This window comes from Narcine bancroftii, chromosome 5 (assembly GCF_036971445.1).
Source record: "Narcine bancroftii isolate sNarBan1 chromosome 5, sNarBan1.hap1, whole genome shotgun sequence".
Lineage (NCBI taxonomy): Eukaryota > Metazoa > Chordata > Chondrichthyes > Torpediniformes > Narcinidae > Narcine > Narcine bancroftii.
This window is the reverse complement of record NC_091473.1, coordinates 5,444,823-5,469,016: the sequence shown is the minus strand read 5'-3', so window position 1 is coordinate 5,469,016 and position 24,194 is coordinate 5,444,823. Positions and strand designations below refer to the sequence as shown.

The window sequence follows — 24,194 nt, the reverse complement described above, 5'->3', positions numbered from 1 at the left end:
TCAACGCAAATGCAAATAAAAGTGAAGTAATGCCAATGAATATTGCGGATTTCACAAAGTTTAAGAAAGAATCACCATTTAGATGGCCAACACAAGCAATTCGATACCTAGGTATACAACTAGATAATAATCTAGGCCATCTATACAAACTAAATTATCAGCCATTAATGAAGAAATTACAAGATGACTTAGAACATTGGAAAGATTTACCACCAACACTGATAGGAGGGGTTAATTGCATTAAAATGAATATCTTCCCAAGCATACAATACCTATTTCAATCTTTACCAATTCACCTAACAGAGAAATTATTCAAGGAGCTAAAGAAAATAATAAGGAAATTCTTATGGAAAGGGGGGAAAACCGAGGATAGTGCTAGATATATTAACAGAATGGTACAAACAAGGGGGCTTACAGCTACCAAACTTTAAGAATTATTATAGAGCAGCACAATTAAGATACCTATCAGATTTTTATCAAACAAGGGAAAAAACCAGATGGGACCAGATTAGAGCTAGATAAAATAGGGGAGAAGGTACCTGAACATATACTATATAAGTGGGATGAAAAACTGGTGCAACATAGGAATTCACCAGTACTGCACCATCTGGAAGAAGATTCACGTAGAAAGGAATAAAACAAATTATCAACTACCAAAATTAATAGTGACAAAAAAATCAACTAATCCCTTTCACAATAGATAACCTTTCCTTTAGAGAATGGGAGAGAAAAGGGATCAAAAGAATAGAAAATTGTTTTTCGGGAAATAAATTATTATCTTTTGAACAAATGAAGGACAAATATGGTATACCTCAAGGTACAATGTCTGCATACCACCAACTGAAAACCTACTTGAAGGACAAATTGGGAAGCAGACTGAGGTTACCAGAAGGAAGCAATTTTGAATATGTGATTACAGACACAATGATAATTAAAAGATTTATAACAAACATGTACATCAAACTGCAAGAGAATGAGGAAACAAGCTGTAAACCCAAACAAAAATGGGAACAAGATCTAAACATAAAGATAAAGAATGAAACATGGGAAATGTATGCTCCGGAACTATGAGAAATACAATAAACACGAGGTTACGCATGATACAATATAATTGGTTACACAGGCTAAACACCACGCCCCAAAAGTTAAATAAATGGGACCCAACAGTATCAGATTTGTCAAGAAAAGACAAACATCAGACAATGTCTGTAAACTTATTAATTTAATTCATGTAGCTCAAGGAAGTAAAAAACCAACGGTGGCTGTTGCCTTGGACACAGAAAAAGTCTTTGACAGGGTAGAGAAAGAAACGGGAACAACAGTACATGCAATTTGGGCATGTGAGAAAGTGAAAAAGTTTTGGGAAGATCTAAACCAGGTATTAAATAAAATCACAAAAAGCAACATACCAAAAAATCCAGAGATCTTTCTTCTAAGTAACATAAGCAGTAAAGAACTTGGACTCGATTTGGATGGAGCACAAAAAAGATTTATTATGATAGCCTTCGCTGTAGCAAAAAAATATATTATGTCAACCTGGAAATTAGAAGATAGCCTGAGAATACAGCAATGGTACATAGAAATGAATAAATGTATTCCATTGGAAGAAATAACATAATTTAAGAAATAACATCACAGTATTCGAACAAATTTGGGAACCGTACATGGAACACAACAGAGAAGTCCTACTGCGGACCTCCACCGCCTAAAATGACAGAAGGATAAGATGACGAAATGAATTGACCCAGTATGTAAAAGTAGATGACACAAATTTCTTGTTTATTTTAATTGTGTGATGACATCGTTTAATGGGTTTAATGTATCATACAGGTTGAACGTTGAGTGGGTGGGGAGGGGGGTGAAGGAGGGAGGGAAGGGAGGGGGGGGAGAATGGGAGAAAATGACACTGTATATATTCAAGAGGGAAATGTTTGTGTGTATTTTGGTTAGCATGGTTCATAGTGTGAAAAATAAAAAATTTTAATAACAATTTTGGTATTTGGTAATTCATTTTTTTCCTTTCTACGTGAATCTTCTACCATATATTAAGTAAATGATGCAATACTGGTGAGCTATTATATTTCACCAGCTTTTCATCCCACTTATACAGTATATGTTCCGGTAACTTCTCTCCTATTTTATCTAGTTCTATCTTAGTCCAGTCTGGTTTTTCTTTCGTCTGGTAAAAATCTGATAAATACCTTAATTGTGCAGCTCTATAATAGTTTCTGAAGTTTGGTAACTGCAAACCACCTTGGTTATACCTCTCTGTTAATTTATTTAGCGCTACCCTTGGTTTTCCCCCTTTCCACAAGAATTTCCTTATTATTCTCTTTAGTTCAACAAAGAATTTCACTGACAAGGGAATTGATAACGTTTGAAATAAGTATTATATCCTTGGGAACTCATTTTAATGCAGTCCACCCTCCCTAACAACGTTAGTGGTAATTCTTTCCAATGTTTTAAGTCTTCCTGTAATTTCTTTATTAATGGCTAATTATTTAATTTGTACAAGTGGCTTAAGTTATTGTCTAACCTGATATCTAGGTATCAGATTGCTTGTGTTTGCCATTTAAATGGTGATTCTTTTTTAAATTCTGTATAATCCGCATTACTCATTGGCATCACTTCACTTTTATTTACTTTGACCTTATACCCCGAAATTTCTCCATATTCCTTCAATTTCTTATGTAGTTCTTTTGTTGATATCTCTGGTTCTGTTAGGTATACTATGATGTCATCTGCAAATAAACTGATTTTATACTCCTCCTTTATTCTTATCCCTTTTATTTTATTTTCTATTCTTATCAGCTCTGCCAATGGTTCTATTGCTAAGGCGAACAGTGATGGGGATAATGGACATCCCTGCCTTGTTGATCTTCTTAATTTGAATTGGTTCGATTCATATCCATTTACTGTTACCTTTGCCAATGGTCCATTATATAATGCTTTAATCCAATTAATACATTTTTATGGTAGGTTGAACTTCCGTAATACTTTAAATAAGTAGTTCCACTCTACCCTGTCAAAGACTTTTTCTGCGTCCAAGGCAACAGCCACTGTTGGTTTTTTACTTCTTTGAGCTACATGAATTAAATTAATAAGTTTACATACATTGTCTGCTGTTCGTCTTTTCTTGACAAATCCAGTTTGATCTTGTTTTACTATTTTTGGTACATAGTCGGCCAATCTGTTTGGAAATAATTTTTCTATTATCTTATAATCTGAGTTAAGTAGGAATATTGGTCTATATGATGCTGATGTTAATGGATCCTTCCCCATCTTTGGTATTACTGTAATTATTGCCGTCTTACATGAATCTGGCAAGTTTTGTGTTTCTTCTACCTGATTCATTACTCCAGGAGAGGAGGAATTAATAACTCTTTAAATGTTTTATAAAATTCTATTGGAAATCCATCCTCTCCTGGTGTTTTATTGTTCGGTAGCTTTTTCAATATATCCTGCACTTCCTCTATTTCAAATGGTTTTATGAGTTTATTTTGCTCCTCTTCTTGCAATTTCAGCAGTTCAATTTTAGCTAAAAACTCTTCTATTTTATCATCTTTCCCATCATTCTTAGTTTGGTATAATTGTTCATAAAATTCCTTAAAGTTTTCATTAATCTCTGTTGGGATTTGTGATAATGTGATTTGTTTGTCCTTTCTCCTTGATGCCAATACATTTTTTTTAAGCTTGTTCTGTTTTATGTTGCCAGGCCAATATTTTGTGCATTTTTTCTCCCAATTTGTAATACTTTTGCTTTGTTTTCATTATGTTCTTCTCCACCTTGTACGTTTGTAATGTTTCGTATTTAATTTTTTTGTCCGCCAATTCTCTCTTTTTCTTTATATCATCCCTTTTCACTAGTTCCTCTTCTGTACTTACTATCTCTCTTTCCAGCTGCTCTATTTCCCGATTGTAGTCCTTTTTCATCTTAGTTACATAACTTATTATCTGCCCTCTAATGAAGGCTTTCATTGCATCCCATAATATAAATTTGTCTTTAACCGATACTGTTTATTTCAAAATAGGTTTTAATTTGACGTTCAATAAACTCTCTCAATTCCTGTCTTTTAAGTCGCATGGGATTTAACCTTCATCTATATGTTCTTGGTGGGATGTCTTCTAGTTCTATTGCCAATAGTAGGGGTGAATGATCTGAAAGTAGTCTAGCTTTATACTCAGTTTTTATGACTCTCCCTTGAATATGTGCTGACACAAAAACATATCTATCCTTGAGTATGTTCTATGCCTACTCAACTAGTATGAATATTCCTCTTCTTTTGGGTGTTGTCTCCTCCATTTATCCATAAGTTTCATTTCCTGCATTGTTTTAACCATAAATTTGGCTATCTTATTCTTTTTGTTTGTCTTTTGACCAGTTTTATCTAACATTGGATCCAAATTAATGTTAAAATCCCCTGCTATCAATATATTTCCTTGCGTGTTTCCAATTTTCAAAAAAAATCTTACATAAACTTTTGATCCTCTTCATTAGGTGCATATATATTGAGCAAATTCCAGAATTCTGAATATATCTGACACTTTATCATTACATACCTCCCTGCTGGATCTATTATTTCCTCCTCTATCTTAACTGGTATATTTTTGTTAACTAATATAGCTACACCACAAGCTTTTGAATTATATGATGCTGCCGCTACGTGTCCTACCCAGTTTCTCTTCAATTTATTATGTTCCTCTTCTGTTAGATGTGTTTCCTGCACAAATGTTATATTTATTTATTTTCTTTTTTCAGTTATTTTCCAGTAAATTTAGTAGCCTCTTCCTTTTAATTTGGTTATGTATTCCATTAATGTTTACAATCATATAGTTCAATGTGGCCATCTTATATATTGTTTAAACCTATTTTCTGCCTCCTCGCTACCTCCATCCACCTTTATCCCATTTTCATCTTTTACATTTCCCTTTTTAACCTCAATGTATGACAACACATTTAAAACACGAAATACTCTGACAATCTTCACACCCAATAACATTTTAACTCAAAATGAACTCCCCCTCTCTGAGTTGCCCCTTTTCCATTGCCAGGAAACCACAACTCCCCTTTCCATTTAGTTTGCAATCTTGCTCACAAGCGTCAACTGATTTTGCAGTGAAGGTTATTCTCTCCAACCCCCAGCCCCCTTCAGAAAACACTTTTTTTAATATAAAAATATAATACAATATAATACAAATTTTTTTAATATAATACAAAACAAATCTCTTTTCTTCTTTTCCTCCCCTTCTTCCTTCCTTCCCTTCTCTTTACCATCTTTAGTTCTTTACATATACATTATTTTTACCATATAATATTACATCTTTATATATACTTTATCGCTGGTCTTCTTTCTTGTTACATCTCTTCATCTGTCCTGCAAACGTTCTGCAAATTCTTATGCTTTCTCCGGATCCAAGAATAGCCTGTTTTGTTCCCCAGGTATAAATACTTTAAGTACAGCTGAATATCTTAATATGAATTTGTAATCTTTTTTCCATAAAATCATTTTTGCTGTAATAAAATCCTTCCTCTTCTTTAAGAGTTCAAAGCTTATGTCTGGGTAGAAAAATATTTTTTGTCCTTTATATTCCAACGGCTTATTATCCTCTCTAACTTTATTTCTTGCCCACTCCAGTATATTTTCTCTTGTCGTATATCTTAAAAATTTTACTAAGATGGATCTTGGTCATTGATGTGTCTGCGGCTTCGATACTAATGCTCTGTGTGCCCTTTCTATTTCCAGTTCTTCATGCAATTCTGTCATTCTCAACACCTTTGGGATCCACTCTTTTATAAATTCCTTCATTCTGGGCCTTCTTCACTCTCCTTCAGGCCCACTATTTTTATGTTGTTTCGCCTACTATAGTTTTCCAACATATCAATTTTCTGAGATAACAACTCTTGTGTCTCTTTAATTTTTTTTGTCACTTTCTTCCAATTTTTCTCTTAAATCATTTACTTCCAATTCTACAGCCGTTTCCCATTCCTCCACATTGTCTTCTCTTTTCCCTATTTCTGTCATGGCCCGTTCTAGACTTTGCATTTTGTCTTCTGCTCTTTTTAATTTTCTTTTAATTGCACTAAATTCTAATGACAACCATTCTTTTAATGCTCTCATTTGTTCTTCAAAAAAAGCTTTATCTATATTTTGTCCATCTGTTTTACCTTCTATTTCTTTGTGAAGGTCTTGATCTTCTTCTTCCTCTCCTTCTGTATCTGTGTCTGTGTTTTTGTCTTCTTCTCTTCTTTGTATGTGACCCTTCTGCTTTTCCTGATGAATTACTTCCATGACTTTGTTTGTCCTCTTGCTGTTGGGCTTCCAGTTGTGTGTCATCTCTCTGATGGGCCTCCTTCTGTGGCTCGTCCTGTTGCCGTTCACCCTCGATCCTCTCCTCGCTGCTGTTATGACCTTCCAGCTGAGTGCCCTGATGTTGGGCGTCCCTCAGCTGGTCGCGTTGCAGCTGCCCGCTCCTCAGCTGAGCCTCCCTCCCATTGGTGTTCACTTTAATTTTTCATTCTGCACTTTTGTTTGGCTCCAAGAGCCATTTTTGCAGTCCACCGGTCGGGGGGTCATGACTTCGCAGGGCACTCACCAGCCTCAGATATCGGCTGCTCTTCATCACCTTAGTTCCCTGCTCCTGTGTGCAGGTAAGGCCGTCTTCTTTCTTCTCCAGTGTTTTTTCTTCATCTTTTTTTCCCTTTGTTTTTACTGTCTCTTTCTTGGGTGCCATCTTCTTATTCTTCTCTGTAACTTTATCTTCTGTTTCCTTAGTTTTATCTTTGTTGAGCTCTGTCTTTTCTAAACTTTTTTTCTTTTTTTCTGGAGAAGGCTGGTTCAACCCGACCAGCCACTACTCCATCATATGACTTAGTCCAAGAAATCTGACTAACTAAGGTTAAACAAGAACCGTATGTACCTGTTCCGACTTGCATATAAATTCGACTTAAAGAGAGACATAGGATTGGATCTCGCTCATAAGCTGGGGACAATATTACAAATTAAATAGCCATAACATAGCAAGGCAGAAAAAGAGATCATAAATATCAAAGGACAGATCCATTTATATTCACCATTACAATTAATGCAAGATGTTTCACTAGTGCAGAAAGCTCTTTTTGTGGTCCTGGAGTAGTTGACACTGAGAATCGTGTGGGATTATTCAAGAGCCTGATAGGTGTTGGAAAAATGTGAGGTGCCGGTTCAGGCTTCTGTAGCTTCTGTGTGAAGAGGCTGTGACTGAGGGTCCTTTCTTTTTTTTTAATTTTTATTTTTCACACTATGAACCATATTAACCAAAATACACACAAACATTTCCCTCTTGAATATACACAGTGTCATTTTCTCCCCTTTATCCCCCTTCCCTTCCCTCCCTCCTTCCCAACCCATTAAACATTCAACATATACAAGAATCCCATTAAACGATGTCATCACACAATGAAAATAAACAAGAAAATTGTGTCATCTACTTTTACACACTGGCTCAGTTCATTTCGTCTTCTTCTCATTCTATCATTTTAGGGGGTGGAGGTCCGAAGCAAGCCCTCTCCGTTGTGTTCCATGTACGGTTCCCAAATTTGTTCGAATAATGTGACTTTATTTTTTAAATTATATGTTATTTTTCCAATGGAATACATTTATTCATTTCCATGTACCATTGCTGTACTCTCAGGCTCTCTTCTGATTTCCAGGTTGACATTATACATTTTTTGCTACAGCTAAGGCTATCATAATAAATCTTTTTTGTGCTTCATCCAGTTTGATGCCTAATTCTTTACTTCTTATATTACTTAGAAAAAAGATCTCTGGATTTTTTGGTATGTTGCTTTTTGTGATTTTATTTAATACCTGATTTAGATCTTACCAAAACTTTTCCACTTTTTCACATGTACCGAGGGTCCTTTCTGATGTTAAACAAGACAGTTTGCAGATGCTGGAGTGGGATATAATACACAAACGTGCTGGGAAAACTCAGCAGGTCACACAGCATCCATCAGAAGTGGTGGGTGATCAACCTTCCAGCCCTTGATCCTACGTCAGGTATGGGCCCAGGCCTGAAATGCTGGCTGCCTTTTACCTTCTATGGATGCTGCGTGACCTGCTGAGTTTTTCCAGCGCACGTTTGGGTCTTTTTTGAGGTTGGCTGCCTTCAAGAGGCAGCACTTCACATGCACCATTCAGCTAGCAGCACCTGCAGCTGAAACACATACTGCCCTGCCTCCTCCTAGCCTTTCATTGCATGCTCTCTGCATAATGGAGCAGTTCCTCCAATTCAAACCCATCTTTCCATCATCGCCCAGATCTCCTACAGTATTATTATTTCCGAGATCTATTTAGTCGTTCTTAGGCTCTTCCATTTCAGAAGGAGGTACCTGTTTCACTTGTTTTATTTTCTGCCCGACCTTGCAGCAGAGTTAACGATGTAACACATTATCCCAGTGTCCCTTCATTACTCCCACTTCCCAAGATGCATTTCTTTCAATGGTTTACATGTAGCCAGTCAGCTGCAGTACAGAAATATTCCTAGTATCCGGCACCTTCGGGGATCGCGGATGCCAGATATGCAAATTTTCCGGTTGTCTAGACACATTCTAACAATGCCTAACTAATACACCTGCATTAAGAATACACTGTTCCAGTAATATAAGAAGAACTTGGACTCGATTTGGATGGAGCACAAAAAAGATTTATTATGATAGCCTTAGCTGTAGCAAAAAAATGTATAATGTCAACCTGGAAATCAGAAGATAGCCTGAGAATATAGCAATGGTACATAGAAATGAATAAATGTATTCCATTGGAAGAAATAACATATAATTTAAGAAATAACATCACAGTATCGAACAAATTTGGGAACCGTACATGGAACACAACAGAGAAGTCCTACCGCGGACCTCCACCCCCGAAAATGACAGAATGAGAAGAAGACGAAATGAACTGACCCAGTATGTAAAAGTAGATGACACAAATTTCTTGTTTATTTTTATTGTGTGATGACATTGTTTAATGGGTTTAATGTATCATATAGGTTGAACGTTGAGTGGGTGGGGAGGGGGGTGAAGGGGGGGGGGTGAGGGAGGGGGGAAAAGGGGAGAAAATGACACTGTGCATATTCAAGAGGGAAATGTTTGTGTGTATTGGTTCATAGTGTGAAAAATTAAAAAAATGTTTAAAAAGAATACACTGTTCCTTAAACTAAAGACAGTGCAAAATGTAATTATATTTTAAAAAATCAGTATTGTGGCCCTCAATTATATAAAGTTCACTTTAATCAAGTAACTCCCATAAATTACAAAACTTAAATTCGAACCCTGGTCGCTGGCGCTCTAACAGAGTTGCACTAATATGCTGCAGTCATAATTAACCACCCCCCCTCCCTCAAGTTTACAGATAAAGCCTTACTAATACTAATAAAGATAAAAATTCTTACCAGGCAGGGATAAGGAGACACTTTGGGAGAGTCGCCCTAGCAGCGAGCGGCATCAGCCGGCCAGCCCTTCATCCTGGGGACCACCATTTTATTCAAACACAACTTTATTGAAACTTTATTCAAACATCTGCTGTTGGGCGGACACGGCCGGTGGATGGGAGAGGGGGTGGCATTCCGCTGGCTGAATGTTTGCTTCCACCTTCACCAAGGTTGCTTTGGGGAACACTTACTTATACAATTTTAAACTCTTATTTAAATTTTTATTTATTCTTTTTGTTTTTAATTTATTTTCTCAACTTTTTTTTTGCCAGTGATGCACCATCAATTACCACAAAAGACTGAGGTTGTGAAACAGGCTTTTATTGACTATAGGCTGGAGCAGCAGCCAGCCTCATCGACTGATCGTGGCAGGATGAATGGGGAGCATGCAAGGGGTTATGGGTAGGATTGGTCTCGGGAGGTGTGTCCAGTCAGCAGTAGCCAATCACAGTTTTAACAGTGGTCTACCACAGCCGGTTGCTTGAATTTTGGATACCAGGGATTTTACTGCACTAGAATTTGGCCTCCCTCTAAGTACTGATTCACCATCAAGGTTGAAAGAGGGTGCAGTCACACAGCAACATCCAGCAGTTCAAACAGTTGATCCGGAGTTGAAGCAGCTGGTTCAAAAGGACTCTTAATGCCTGGGGTTAGGGAGCAGAGGAGTGAGAGGAAGGGGAGGTGAATTTGATTAAAAATGTGAATTCATAATGAAATTCTAACCACACAGCCAACTTCTGCATCATCTGCCAATTCATGGACTTACACATAGGTAATGAATCCTTTGGAGCTACACCCTTGCTAATAGTGAGAAAACTCTTACAAAACAAATACAAGCAACAATCATCTCTGACCCCTTCAGCTCTGCTGTAAATGCTTGCATCTGGATTAAGCAGTGAATGCTCTCACCTTGTCGTAGTAATAGCGAAGGGCGCGGCTCAACTTGTCATAGTTCATGTTGGTTTTATTCTTGCGCATCCCCCAAAGCCGAGCCACCTCTTCTGCATTCCGAAGCTTGAACTCCCCATCCTTGGATGTCCAGCAGATGAGATCATTCTTGTTCTCATCCAAGAGCTGCCGCAGGAATTGCCAGAGAGTTATGGAGTTGTCCATTGCTGAGCTGCATCGAGACAAAAATGATATCAATTTCCACATGATATGGCTGGAGCACACAAATTAATCACAAGGGGCTGGGACTTTTCAAAATCAAAGTTCAAATTTATGATCAGAGTACACATATGACATCACATACAACCCCGAGATTCTTTTTCTGGAGGCCAGGGAGAATTTCTAATTATTGTTGACTGTAAACTGTAAGGAAACAACTGTAAACAAACTGACTGCAAATAGGAAAAGGAATCTGTGGTTGACCAAGCAGCTAGTTCAGGGGAAGAAGATAGCTTATATTAGATTTACGAAGCAAAAAAACGGGAAAGGCTTGTGGTGCTATACCAGCAGCCTACTGCAGGGGGCAACATCTATACCTGCAGGAGTGTACCGCCGGCCTACTGCAGGGGGCAACCGCTGTACCTGCAGGAGTGTAAGGGGGACAGGACTACACCTGGCCGGCTGTCAATCAGTCGGCCTGAAGGGATCAAGCACCCTCCGAGATACAAGCCTGCACCGGCCTCCCGAAGCCTCACTCAGAGTTACTGCAGCTACAGCTAGCCTGTTGTACAGTCTTTACCTTGTGTGTGTCTCATTCTGGCTAACAGCGCACCACAAGGCTCATGAGAATTGTATGGCACCCAGGAAGGCACAGTTGGTGTAGCAGTTAGGGCAATGCCATTACAGCACCAGCGACTTGGGTTCGAATCCCATTCTGTCTGTAAGGAGTTGGTATATTCTTCCTGTATCTGTGTGGGTTTCCTCTGGACGCTCCGACCAGGAGCTGTAGATTAATTGGGATATTTGGGCGGCACGGGCTCATGAGCCAGAAAGGCCTGTTACTATGCTGCATGTTTAAAGTTTAAAAGAATATTCAGCCATAAATAATGAGCAAAATAAGAGTTTGCATACGAGTCTCTGAATGAGTCAGATCAGGATTCTGATAGTCGAGTGGTAGCAACTCTTCCTGAACCTGGTGGTGCAAGTCCTGTGGCACCTGTACCTTCTTCCTCATGGCAGCAGCGAGAACAGAGCCTGTCATGGATGGTGTGAATCCTTGATGATTGCTGCTCCTGCTCTCTGATGGTAGCATTCCCTGTAATGTTCTCAATGGTGAGTAAAGTTTTGCCTGTGATGCCCTGCACTGAGTCCACTACCCTTTACATGACTTTCTGGTCAGACGTATTGGTGTCCCCACACCACGCTGTGATGCAGCCAGTCAGCACACTTTCCACTACACATTTTTTTCCTTTGGTGTAGCAGGCTGACCTTTAGGGGTATAAAAAATCATATGGGGGGGCATAGATAAGGCAAATAGTCACAGTCTTTCCCCTCTGGGTTAGAGAGTCTAAAATTGAAGACGCATGTTAAGGTGGGGGGGGGGGTAATATTTAACTTGAGGGCACACCTTTTTCATACAAAGGGTGGAGGATACATGGAACAAATCACGAGAGGAAGCAGCAGATACAATGTCAACTTTCAAAACACATTTGGGCAGGTTCAGGATAAGAAATTTTTTTCCCCACAACCAATTAGTAGTAATTCTGCCACACCCGCAGGAGAAAAAGGAATCTCAGGGTTGTATGTGATGTCATGTATGTACTCTGACAACAAATCTGAATCTGAGGTATCTGGCCAAACTCAGGCAAATGGGAGCTGCTTGGATAAGCAACTTGGCTGACATGGACGAATTGGACTAAAGGGTATTTGTATTCAAATCCAAGTAAAAATTCTATTTGCAAATAACAAAACCCAGTTTCCTCCACAACCGCCTGTGGCAACAAATTCCACAGATTCACTACCCTCTGGTTGAAAAAAATTCCTGTGTATCTCTGTTCTAGGAGAATGCCCTTTAATCCTGAAGTTGTGCCATCTTGTCCCCCTAAACTCACATCCCACTTTAAGTAATCCCCATGCCATCGGTGGTCTGTGATTAGTCAGGGATTGCTTAAGGTGGGATGTGGGTGGGAAGGGAAAGTTGAGAACCATTGCTCAACACCCAATTGTGACTGAAATATTTTGCTTGAGAAAAATTGTTATTGGCCCATTTCCTTTAGAGTTAGGAAACCATGCACATAACGAGTCAATGAGGTACAATTAAAACAGTGGTCTTCAACCTTTTTCTTTCCACTCTCGTCACACCTTAAGCAATCCCTTACTGCTCACAGAGCACCAAGGGCATAGGGAATACTTAAAAGTGGGGTGTGAGTGGAAAGAAAGAGGTTGAGAACCACTGGTTCAAGGCATGATGAAATAAGTAATAATTAATGATATGCTCATAATTCATGAGACCATTTAATCCATATGCTGAAGATACGAAGGTTGAAGGAGTTGTGGATAGCGTTGATGCTTGTCATAGGTTCCAACGAGATATAGACAGGATGCAGAGTTGGGGAGAAAAGTGGCAGATGGAATTTGATCTGGATAAGTGTGAGGTGATTCATTTTGAAAGGGCAAGCCTGCAGGCTGAGTACAGGTTAATGGGATGATATTTCATAATGTGAAAGAACAGATGGACCTTGGGGTCCAAATCCTTGCATTTCTCAAAGTTGCTGCGCTGGTTGATGGGATCATTAAGAAGGCCTGTGGTATGCTGAGCTTCATCAGTCGGGGAACCAAGTTCAGGAGTTGTGAGGCAATGTTGCAGCTCCTTAAATCACTGGTGAGACCACACTTAGAATATTGTGTTCAGTTCTGGCCATCTCATTACAGGAAGGATGTGGAAGCTGTGGAGAGGATGTAGAGGAGATTTACCAGGATGATGGCTGGATTGGAAAATATGTCTTATGAGGCAAGGTTAGCAGAGCTGGGACTTTTCTCTTTGAAGCGAAGAAGTATGAGAGGTAACTTAATAGAGTTTGACAGGATTCTGAAAGGCAGAGATAAGATAGACAGTCAGCACCTTTTCCTAGGGCAGGAGTAGCAAACCCCAGAATATACAAGACCAATAGGCTATTCAATCCAGATCAGATTCATTTTCCCATTCAGCCCCACTGTCCGGCCTTCTCCCCATAGCCTTTGATGCCCTGGCTAATCAAAAACTTATAACCTCTCCCTTCAATACACCCAATGACTTGGCCTCCACAACTGCCTGTGGCAACACATTTCACTGAAGGAGTTCCTACGCATCTCTGTTCTAAGTGAATGCTCTTTAATCCTGAAGTTGTTCCCCACCATGGGGAAAATAACCTTTCTAGATCTACTCTGTCCACACCTTTCAACGTTTGAAATGTTTCAATGAGATCCTCCCTCATTCTCCTAAATTCCAACGAGTACAGGCCAAAAGCTGTCAAATGCTCCTTGTTTGATAATCCTTTAATTCTTGGTATTGTCCTTGTGAACCTCCTCTGAACCCTCTCTAATGTCAGCACATCCTTTCTCATAGGATTAACCTGAAACTGCTCACAATACTCCAAGTGAGGTCTCACCAGTGCCTTATAAAGTCTCAGCATCACATCCCTGCTCTTATATTCAATTCCTCCAGTGAAGGAGGACACAGGCAGCATTGTACCGGTGAGGGAGGACACAGGCAGCGTTGTACTGGTGAAGAAGGATACAGGCAGCGTTGTACTGGTGGGGAAGGATTCAGGCAGCGTTGTACTGGTGAAGAAGGATACAAGCAGCATTGTACTGGTGGGGAAGGATACAGGTTGTGTTGTACTGGTGGGAAAGGATTCAGGCAGAGTTAGGGTTAGGGTTAGGGTTAAATCAGAGGAGGAGGAGCTTGCTGAAAGTGAGGTGAAGTAAGCTATTAAAGTCGGGGGCTTACCGGGGCTTGGGCCTACTTGGTTCGGCTGGGAGTCGGAGGAGGAGGAGCTTGGAGAGAGTCGGGCTGTGAATCAGAGGAGGAGGAGCTTGCTGAAAGTGACAGGGTTAATTGGTCAAGGGGCCAATAAAAGGAGTGAAAGGGGAGGGAGCGGCCAGCGAGGAGTGGCTCAGTGAGTGAGTGGAGCAGTGAAGGAGTGAGACTTCCTGGTTTTGGCTTATCAGGCTTCGGCAAAAGCAGGCAAGGAGAAAAGGTAAGCTGAGTTATTTGCCTTCGTATTCAGAGTCATGCTAATAGGGTTAGTGCTCTGTACTGGGTGTCAGATGTGGGAACAATGGGTGACACCACCCTCCCAAATGGCCACATCTGCACCAGCTGTGCCGAGATGCAGTTACTAAGGGAGCGAATTAGGGATATGGAGTTGCAGATTGATGACCTGCGGCTTGTAAGGGAGAGTGAGGAGTTAATCGACTCAACTTTCAGGGCGATAAATACTCCAGAACTCGTGTCAGGTAAGTGGGAAACCGTCGGGGGGGGAAAGAAAAAAAGCAAAAAAAACGTAGAGCACTCCAGTGACTATCCCACTCAGCAACAGTTATGTTGTGTTGGATTCTGTTGAGGGACATGACCAGACAGAAGCTGGCCACGGGCACCAGGTCAATGGCAATGAGCCTGGCAGAGTGGTGCAAAAGAAAAGGAAAAGGAGAAATGCAGTAGTTATTGGGGACTCCATTGTCAGGGGTACAGACAGGAGGTTCTGTGAGCCAGATAAGTATACCCGCATGGTGTGCTGCCTCCCTGGTGCAATGGTATGAGATATCACAAATCGGGTCCAAAATATTCTGAGAGAAGAGGAAAAGCAGCCTGATGTCTTGGTACATGTGGGTACAAACGACATTGACAAGAAAAGGGAGGAGGTAATGAAAAGGGATTACAGTGAGCTGGGACGAAAGCTGAAAGACAGGAACGCTAGGGTGGTGATCTTGGGATTACTACCTGTTCCAATTGCAAGTGATGAAAAGAATGTACGGATAAGGAAAATGAACGTGTGGCGTAGGTGCTGGTGTACAAGGCAAGGATTTGGCTTCTTGGATCATTGGGATCTCTTTTGGGGAAGGCATGATCGTTACAAGAGGGACGGGTTGCACCTAAATCCAAAAGGTGTCAAAATTTTGGCAAGTATGTTTGGTACAGCAGTGGGGCAAGGTTTAAACTAATTTGGCAGGAGTATGGGAACCAGAGTGATAGGGAAAAGGGTAGCGAAGATAAAGTAATGGCCAGGAAAAGTAAAATAGGAAAAGTAATGTTGGGAGGAGAAAGTAAAAAATCAGATGGTGCAGTGAGTTTTCGGGTCAATGATAGTGTTAAGAAATTTACAAAGAAAAATAGTGGGCAGAAAAATCAAAAGAAAAGGTTACAGAAGTCACTAGATATTAAAAGGACAAAGAGCATAAGGGCACTTTATCTGAATGCCCGCAGTATTAGAAATAAGGTTAGTGAACTTGAGGCGCAAATCGGTACCCAGGCCTATGATTGGGTAGCCATCATGGAAACATGGCTACAAGGTGACCCAAAATGGGAATTAAACTTTCAAGGGTATCAGGTGGTGCAAAGAGATAGACAGGATGGTAAGGGAGGTGGAGTTGCACTCTTAATCAAAGATGAGCTCCAGGCAGTAGTGAGGAATGATATAAGATCTAAACAGCATAATGTTGAGTCCATTTGGGTAGAGATAAAAAATAACAAAGGGAAAAAATTATTGGTGAGTATTATCTATCGCCCACCAAATAACAATAGTTTAGTGGCACAGGAAATAAATAGAGAGATAAGTGAGGCATGTAATAATGATACGGCAGTAGTCATGGGGGACTTTAACTTCTACATAGATTGGGAAAATCAAGTTGGTCGTGGGAGTCTAGAAGAGGACTTCATAGAATGCATCCGCGATAGCTTTCTTGAGCAGCATGTTAAGGAACCCACAAGAGAAAATGCTCTCCTGGATCTAGTGTTGTGCAATGAGATAGGTAGAGTAAATGATGTAATAGTCAGAGACCATCTGGGAAATAGCGATCATAGTATGATTGAATTTCTCATTGAGATGGAAGGGGAAATAGTTAGATCTAAAAATAATATATTATGCTTAAACAGGGGTGACTACCATAGGATGAGGGAGGAATTGGGCAGACTGGACTGGGAGCACAGGCTAATTGATGAAACAGTTGAGGAACAGTGGAAGATTTTCAAAGAAATATTTTGTAATGCTCAACAAAAATATATTCCGGTCAGGAAAAAGGGAAGCAAAAGAGGGAAAAATCAACCGTGGTTAACAAAGGAAATAAAGGAGAGTATAAAATTGAAGGCGCAGGTGTACAAAGCTGCAAAGAGCAGTGGGAAACTGGAAGATTGGGAAAACTTTAAGGGACAACAAGGGGTTACAAAGCGGGTAATAAGAAATGGGAAAAAGGATTATGAAAGTAAACTAGCACAAAATATAAAAAGAGAAAGCCAAAAATTTTATAAATATATAAAACGGAAGAGGGTGGCCAGAGTTAACATAGGACCCTTGGAGGATGAGAAAGGAAAACTGGTAGCAAAAAATGAGGAAATGGCCGAGGCATTAAACAAATATTTTGTGTCCGTCTTCAATGGAAGACACGTCCAGCATGCCCAAGTGCGGAGTTAAGGATGCGAATGTTGGGGAGGGCCTTGATAAAATAGTTGTTACAAAGGAAGTAGTGATGGAGAAACTAATGGGACTAAAGCCAGACAAATCACCTGGTCCTGATGATATGCATCCAAGGGTTCTGAAGGAAATGGCAGAAGTTATAGTTGATGCATTGGTGGTCATATACCAAAATTCCTTGGATTCTGGGCAGGTCCCGGCAGACTGAAAGACAGCAAATGTCACGCCACTTTTTAAGAAGGGATGTAGGCAGAAGACTGGAAATTATCGGCCAATCAGCTTGACGTCTGTAGTTGGAAAAATGCTTGAAGCCGTCATTAAAGATGAAATAGTGAAATTTTTGGAACGTACGGGTTCAATTAGCAACATGGTTTTAGAAAGGGAAGATCTTGTTTGACAAACTTGTTAGGATTCTTTGAGGATATAATGAGTGCGGTGGATAAAGGGGAACAGGTTGATGTTGTATATTTGGATTTCCAGAAAGCGTTTGATAAGGTGCCGCACAAGAGACTTATCAGTAAGTTACAGGAAAGTGGAGTCCAGGGAAGTATATTGGCCTGGATTGAAAATTGGTTGTCTGACAGGAGGCAGAGAGTCGGGATAAGTGGGAGTTTTTCAGGTTAGCAGAGAGTGATAAGTGGGGTGCCGCAGGGGTCAGTGTTAGGCCCACAACTGTTCATCATTTACATTGATGACTTGGAGGAGGGGACAAAATGTGTTGTAGTCAAATTTGCGGATGACACCAAATTGAGTGGAAGAGCAAATTGTAATGAGAATGTGGAGAGTCTGCAGAAGGATATAGTTAAGCTGGATGAGTGGGCAAAGGTCTGGCAGATGGAGTACAATGTTAGTAAGTGTGAGGTTATCCACTTTGGCAAGAAAAATAAAAGAGCTGAATATTATTTAAAGGGTGAAAACTACAGCATGCTGTTGTGCAGAGGGACTTGGAAGTGCTTGTGCATGAATCGCAAAAAGTTAGGTTGCAGGTGCAGCCAGTTATTAAGAAGGCAAATGGATTGTTGGCTTTCATCGCTAGAGGAATTGAATTCAGGAGTAGGGAGGTAATGTTGCAACTGTATAAGGTACTGGTGAGACCGCACCTGGAGTACTGTGTCCAGTTCTGGTCTCCATATTTGAGGAAGGATATACTGGCTTTGGAGACGGTCCAGAGGTTTACTAGGTTGATCCCTGGGATGAAGGGGTTGACTTATAATGAAAGATTAAATCGTCTAGGATTGTATTCACTCAAGTTCAGAAGAATGAGAGATCTTATAGAAACATACAGGATTATGAAGGGTATGGATAGGATAGATGTAGGAAGGTTTTTTGAGCTGCCCGGGGAAACCAAAACGAGAGGACACAGTCTCAAGATACTGGGGAGTAGATTTAGGACAGAGATGAGGAAAAATAGTTTTTCCCCAGAGAGTAGTGAATGTTTGGAATTCTCTAACCAGGGAAGTGGTTGAGGCTGCCTCATTAAACATATTTAAAATTCGGTTAGATAAATTTTTACATGATAGAGGAATTAGGAGATATGGGGAGAAGGCAGGTAGGTAGAGTTAGGTCATAAATTAGATCAGCCATGATCGTATTGAATGGCGGAGCAGGCTCGATGGGCCATTTTTGGCCTACTCCTGTTCCTACTTCCTATGTTCCTATGTACTGGTGGGGAAGGATTCAGGCAGCGTTGTACTGGTGGGGAAGGATTAAGGCAGCGTTGTACTGGTGGGGAAGGATACAAGCAGCGTTGTACTGGTGAAGGAGGATACAGGCAGCGTTGTACTGGTGGGGAAGGATTCAGCCAGCGTTGTACTGGTGAAGAAGGATACAGGCAGCATTGTACTGGTGAAGAAGGTTACAAGCAGCATTGTACTGGTGAAGAAGGATACAAGCACCGTTGTACTGGTGAAGAAGGATACAAGCAGCGTTGTACTGGTGGGGAAGGATTCAGGCAGCGTTGTACTGGTGAAGAAGGATACAGGCAGCATTGTACTGGTGAAGAAGGTTACAGGCAGCATTGTACTGGTGAAGAAGGTTACAGGCAGCGTTGTACTGGTGAAGAAAGATTCAGGCAGCGTTGTACTGGTGAAGAAAGATTCAGGCAGCGTTGTACTGGTGAAGAAGGATACAAGCAGCGTTGTACTGGTGGGGAAGAATTCAGGCAGTGTTGTACTGGTGGGGAAGGATACAAGCAGCGTTGTACTGGTGAAGAAGGATACAAGCAGCGTTGTACTGGTGAAGGAGGATACAGGCAGCGTTGTACTGGTGAAGAAGGATACAAGCAGCGTTGTACTGGTGGGGAAGGATTCAGGCAGCGTTGTACTGGTGAAGAAGGATACAGGCAGCATTGTACTGGTGAAGAAGGATACAGGCAGCGTTGTACTGGTGAGGAAGGATACAGGCAGCGTTGCAGTGCAAGGTGAGTTTGCACTATTCAAGTAGCAGGACCAAGGAAACCGTCGGAAACTTTGGGGATTAATCATGATAATAGATCGATGTCTTTTGATCAATTAATGATTAAATATGGTATTCCTTACAATACATTACTTTGTTATTTTCAATCGAGGGCTTATTTGAGAGAGAAACTAGGACCAGAAATTATTTTAAAAGATCTTTCAAATTTGGAACAAAATTATGGTTGATGGAATGATTAAATAATTTATTTCAATTGCATATATTATCACAAGAACAGACACCTAAAACGGGCTTGTTTAATTCAAAAGATGGGAACGGGATTTGGACACGACAACAGATCAACAAGTCTGGCAAAATTTGTGCAAAGAAGTTATGACAAATACTATTAATGTAAGATATAGATTTCTTCATTCTAATTTTCTTTACATCAATTGTTTATTACACTCCTCAGAAATTGAATAGATGGAGATCAGATTTATCGGACCATTGTTTTAGATATTGAATAGAAATTGGAACTTTTCTTCATTCTACGTTGTCTTGTTCAAAGGTCAACCCTTTTTGTGGTTCTATTAGTAAAATTCTACAATGGATAATGGGAGTGAATTTTCCTTTAAATCCTGAATGACTTAAGAAATTTTGAAAATGTTACTCCTAAATTATTGTTGTCAGATTCCCAATTAAAGTTTAAGTTGGTTTTAGTAATAGCAAGGAAATGTGTCACTGTAATGTGGAAATCTGATGTTTCATTAACATTAGAGAGATGGCATGCTGAGATTCAAAGCTGTATTCCATTAGAAAATATTACATATAATTTATGGGATAAAATAGTCATTATTTTTGCAAATTTAGGTTAAAATAATGAAATTAAAATTATGATTTATTTTTTGATCAGTGAAATTTTCCCTAAAAGTATAACAACTTCATGATGTTTTTGAGGTCTTTGAGTGCCAACTGATGCAATCTGAATTAATTAGTTAAATGAAATATCTTATATTTTAGTTTTGGGATTAGACTAGTTTGGGGGGTGGGGGGAAGGTGAGCTAATAGGGGATTCTTTTTTTTAAAGTTTTTAGATTTTAGTATTTTAATTTTTAGAAACAGAGTTTCAGCATATTTGTTGATATTTTATTCTGTACTTCCGGAATAATATTCTTAATTTTTGACATTATATATGTTGAATAAATAAAATATTTTTAATAAGGAAAAAAGTGATGCATCAATAGTGCAGACAGATCTTTTGGCAGACCCGCAGTCGTTTACAGTTAGAGTCATTCAGGGAAGTTCACAAGCATTTAGGCAACAAACTCAATGCAGTGCTTTGGGAGGACGCAAAGGATCTACATAAACAGTGGAAAGAGTGGATCACCTCACAAACTACCCACATTAACCACAAAACCAAAGTGCAAGCAAGATATCTGCAACCCTAAGGAATTGCCTTGGAAGAAAAAGACAATTTCCCAGGAATTTCAGTACAGTGGTTCCCCCCTTTTCTGTGGAGGATATGTTGCAAGAACCCCCAGCAGATACCTGAAACTGCAGATAGCACTAAACCCTATATATACTATGTTGATCTGATAACCGAGATAGCTACTAATGGGTGGGTAGCATACACAGCGTGGATACGCTGGACAAAGGGATGATTCACATCCCAGACAGGTCGGCACAAGATTTCATCACTCTACTCAGAACAGCATGCAATTTAAAACTTATGATTTTTGATTTCTGGAATTTTCCATCTAATATATTTGGACTCCGACTCTACCACAGATAAGTAAAACCACAGAAAGCGAAACAGTGGATTGGGGGGAAACCACTGTATTTTCTTTACTCACTGCCTGCAGAGAGCCAGTCACAGGAATTTGAACCTCTGCTTCAGTGAATCAACCTGGAGATGGGAGTCTTGTTTTCTCTTTTCCTTATTAGTGACATTCAGATTAGTATCCCATATCAGTCATTACTTGTTACCAGGGCACTGGAATTTGACGGACAAGTGTGAAGTCATCCATTTTGGCAAGTTGCAATAGTGCAGGATATGCATTGTAAATGACAGGGCCCTGGGGAGTGTTAGAGGACAGAAGGGCCGAAGGGTACAACTACATCAGTGAGTTTCAATCTTTTTCTTTCCACTCACATCCCACTTTAAGCAATCCCTAAGCCATTGGTGCTCTGTGATTAATAAGGGATTGCTTAAGGTGGGATATGAGTGGGAAGGGACGGTTGGGAACCATTGCTCTAGATCCAATTGTTACTGAAATATTTTGCTTGAGAAAATTGTCATTAACCCATTTCCTTTAGAGTTATGAAACCGTGCACATAATGAGTCAATGAGGTATGATTAAAATAGTTGTTTTCAAACTTTTTCTTTCCACCCACATCCCACCTTAAGCAATCCCTTACTAATCACAGAGCACCGAAGGCATTGGGAATACTTAAATGTGAATCTTCTGGTTGCTCGAGATTACATGTTGTGTGGGTTGGCAAACTAACAGCTAGGGGGCGCCAACTTTAAAGTTTTTTTCCCCCAACAATGTTTATCCCATTTGCTTGATGACCTTTCCTCATCTTAAGCACATCAAATATATCATCCTTTTATCTTCTATATTCTAGTTCATGCAAATCTTCATAATTTATCTATATTAGCCTGTATGATTCTGCCTGGACGATGCAACCTCTTCAAATAAATCTGCTTTTATTGTGCGATGATTAATTTCTAAATTTCTTCTAAAAATAAAATATCATCATTTTCATATCACTGGTGTGGGAAGTAAATTGGCTACTACACTTGCAACACGGCAACAAAGATTAGGCCTCAAGTGTTCATTGGCCGCAGGGCATGTTTACAAGGTTTCAAAAGAGACATGAAAATTCTATACAAATTCAACTCATTCTTTACTTTTCTCCCTCTTACCTTCTTACTAAGGATGACCACTTCGCCAGCCTTCCCAGAAGAGTCGACAAGCTGCAATTCAGCGGGCAAACCGATCTTGCCTCCTGTGCCAGGGCCCAGTGGGAAGTTCTGCGCACAGTTGGCAGCTCACAAGAATTGCCCTTGTTTTACAATCCACCAGCTAGGTCCTCTAGTTATTTCTACCAGATGTGGCCACGACAGACAGGGGGATGGAAATAAAAAGGCAAAGGTCTCTGTCAAGTGGGCGCCCGCTCGGAGGCCCCTTTGCAAATCCTGCGGCAGCAAATGTGGCCTGCTAATCTCTGAAGGCCTTGAAAAAGGAGCAGTTTGGCTTTGCCCAGCTCTGCATCACAAATCATCAGCTTGTGAATGACGTGTATAACTGCACAATAGCAGTACAAATAAAGCTTTATTAACCGCCTCTACAGCAGGATGTCCTTGAAGTGAAGTGGCTTTTTACACCTTTATACTGGCAACGTTCAAAACACCGTGCCTTTAATAGCAATGGTTCCTGTAAATGAAATGTTGCCAGTTGCATTTACGTTAAAAAGGACCTCAGTTTTGTGGGTCCCTCTGTATTTATTTATGTGCCTTTTCCCGAGGAAACGAGCAACCACACTCAGTGTCCAAGAGATGGTTGCTGTGAAACAAATGGTATACTTAATGCAACTTAAACTTTTTTTTAGTCTTTCTCAATTTGTCTTTCTCAATGGAGTCCTCCCATTACAGGTCTCTTCTTTTTAGGACAGTAATGATTATAGAAGTAGAGAAGGCTGCTCCCCATTTTGGAGTCCACTTAACTAGCGATCTATCGTGAACACTCGACATCTCCTCACTTGTCAGGAAGGTGCAACGGTGATTGCACTTCCTGAGAAGACTGAAGTGGCAAAGGCCACCAGCCACCATCACGTCAACCTTCTACAGGAGTTCTATCGAGAGCATCCTGGCCAGCTGCATCACAGTGTGATACGGTTGCTGAAGAGAAATGGATCAGAGGTCAAACCACAGGACTATAAGAGTGGCAAAGAGGATCACTGGCGTCCCCCTCTTCCCCATCGATATGATCTACCAGGATCGTTGTCTGAAGAGGGCGCGCAAAATCTCTTCCACCCCGCACCCAGCATTTTTCAGCTGCTCCCGTCAGGGAAGAGATCCAGGAGGATCAGAGCCAGCACCACCAGGCTGAGGAACACCTTCTTCCCACAGGCAGTGAGCATGCTGAATGACCAAAGGAACTGCTCACACTAAGCTTCATATTCATGAAACAATACTTATTTATTTGCATATATGAATACTTGTCCTGCGTAAGTATTGTTTGTCTGTATGTGTGTTACATCTGGTTGTGTGTCTGCATATTTTGCACCAAGGACCAGAGAAAGCTGTTTCATTGGGTTGTGCAATCAGATGACAATAAACTTGCAGCTTGATAAAGGATTCAAGCCCAAAACGTTGACTGACCATTTCTATTCACGGAAGGTGTCTGACCCGTTGAGTTCCTCCAGCAATTTCTTGTCTGCTCAACATTCCAGCACGTGCAGCTTTGGTGTTTTTCCACAATGCAGATGCTGTCTGTCTCGTGGACATGGTCTCCAACACGAGACAACTTCGTGAAATTCGGGGAGCTGCAACAGCCATGACACCTTGACTTTTCATTCTTTCAAGGGATAGAGGCTTTACAAGCTGAGCCAGCATTAAATTGCCTGTGAGAAGGTAGTGGTGAGCTGCCTTCTTAAACCACTGCAGTCCTTGCTGTGTGGGTCTACCCACAATGCAGTTAACAGGATTTTGATCGATGACGGTGAAGGAACAAGTGCATCACTTGGAGGGTAACTTCGCGGCAGTAGTTC

General features: G+C 40.3%; 1 protein-coding gene across 4 annotated transcripts in view; it reads right to left on the bottom strand.

Annotated features, from left to right (window-relative positions):
* The window catches only part of LOC138763061 (ETS domain-containing protein Elk-1-like), a 111,155-nt gene that overhangs the window by 34,841 nt on the left and 52,120 nt on the right, over window positions 1-24,194 (bottom strand). For all 4 annotated transcript variants that reach the window (XM_069936638.1, XM_069936635.1, XM_069936636.1 and 1 more), the window contains exon 2: window positions 10,378-10,588. In XM_069936638.1, the coding sequence (XP_069792739.1) occupies window positions 10,378-10,581 (204 nt within the window). In that variant the 5' untranslated portion in view covers window positions 10,582-10,588. The remainder of the gene's footprint in view (window positions 1-10,377; window positions 10,589-24,194) is intronic.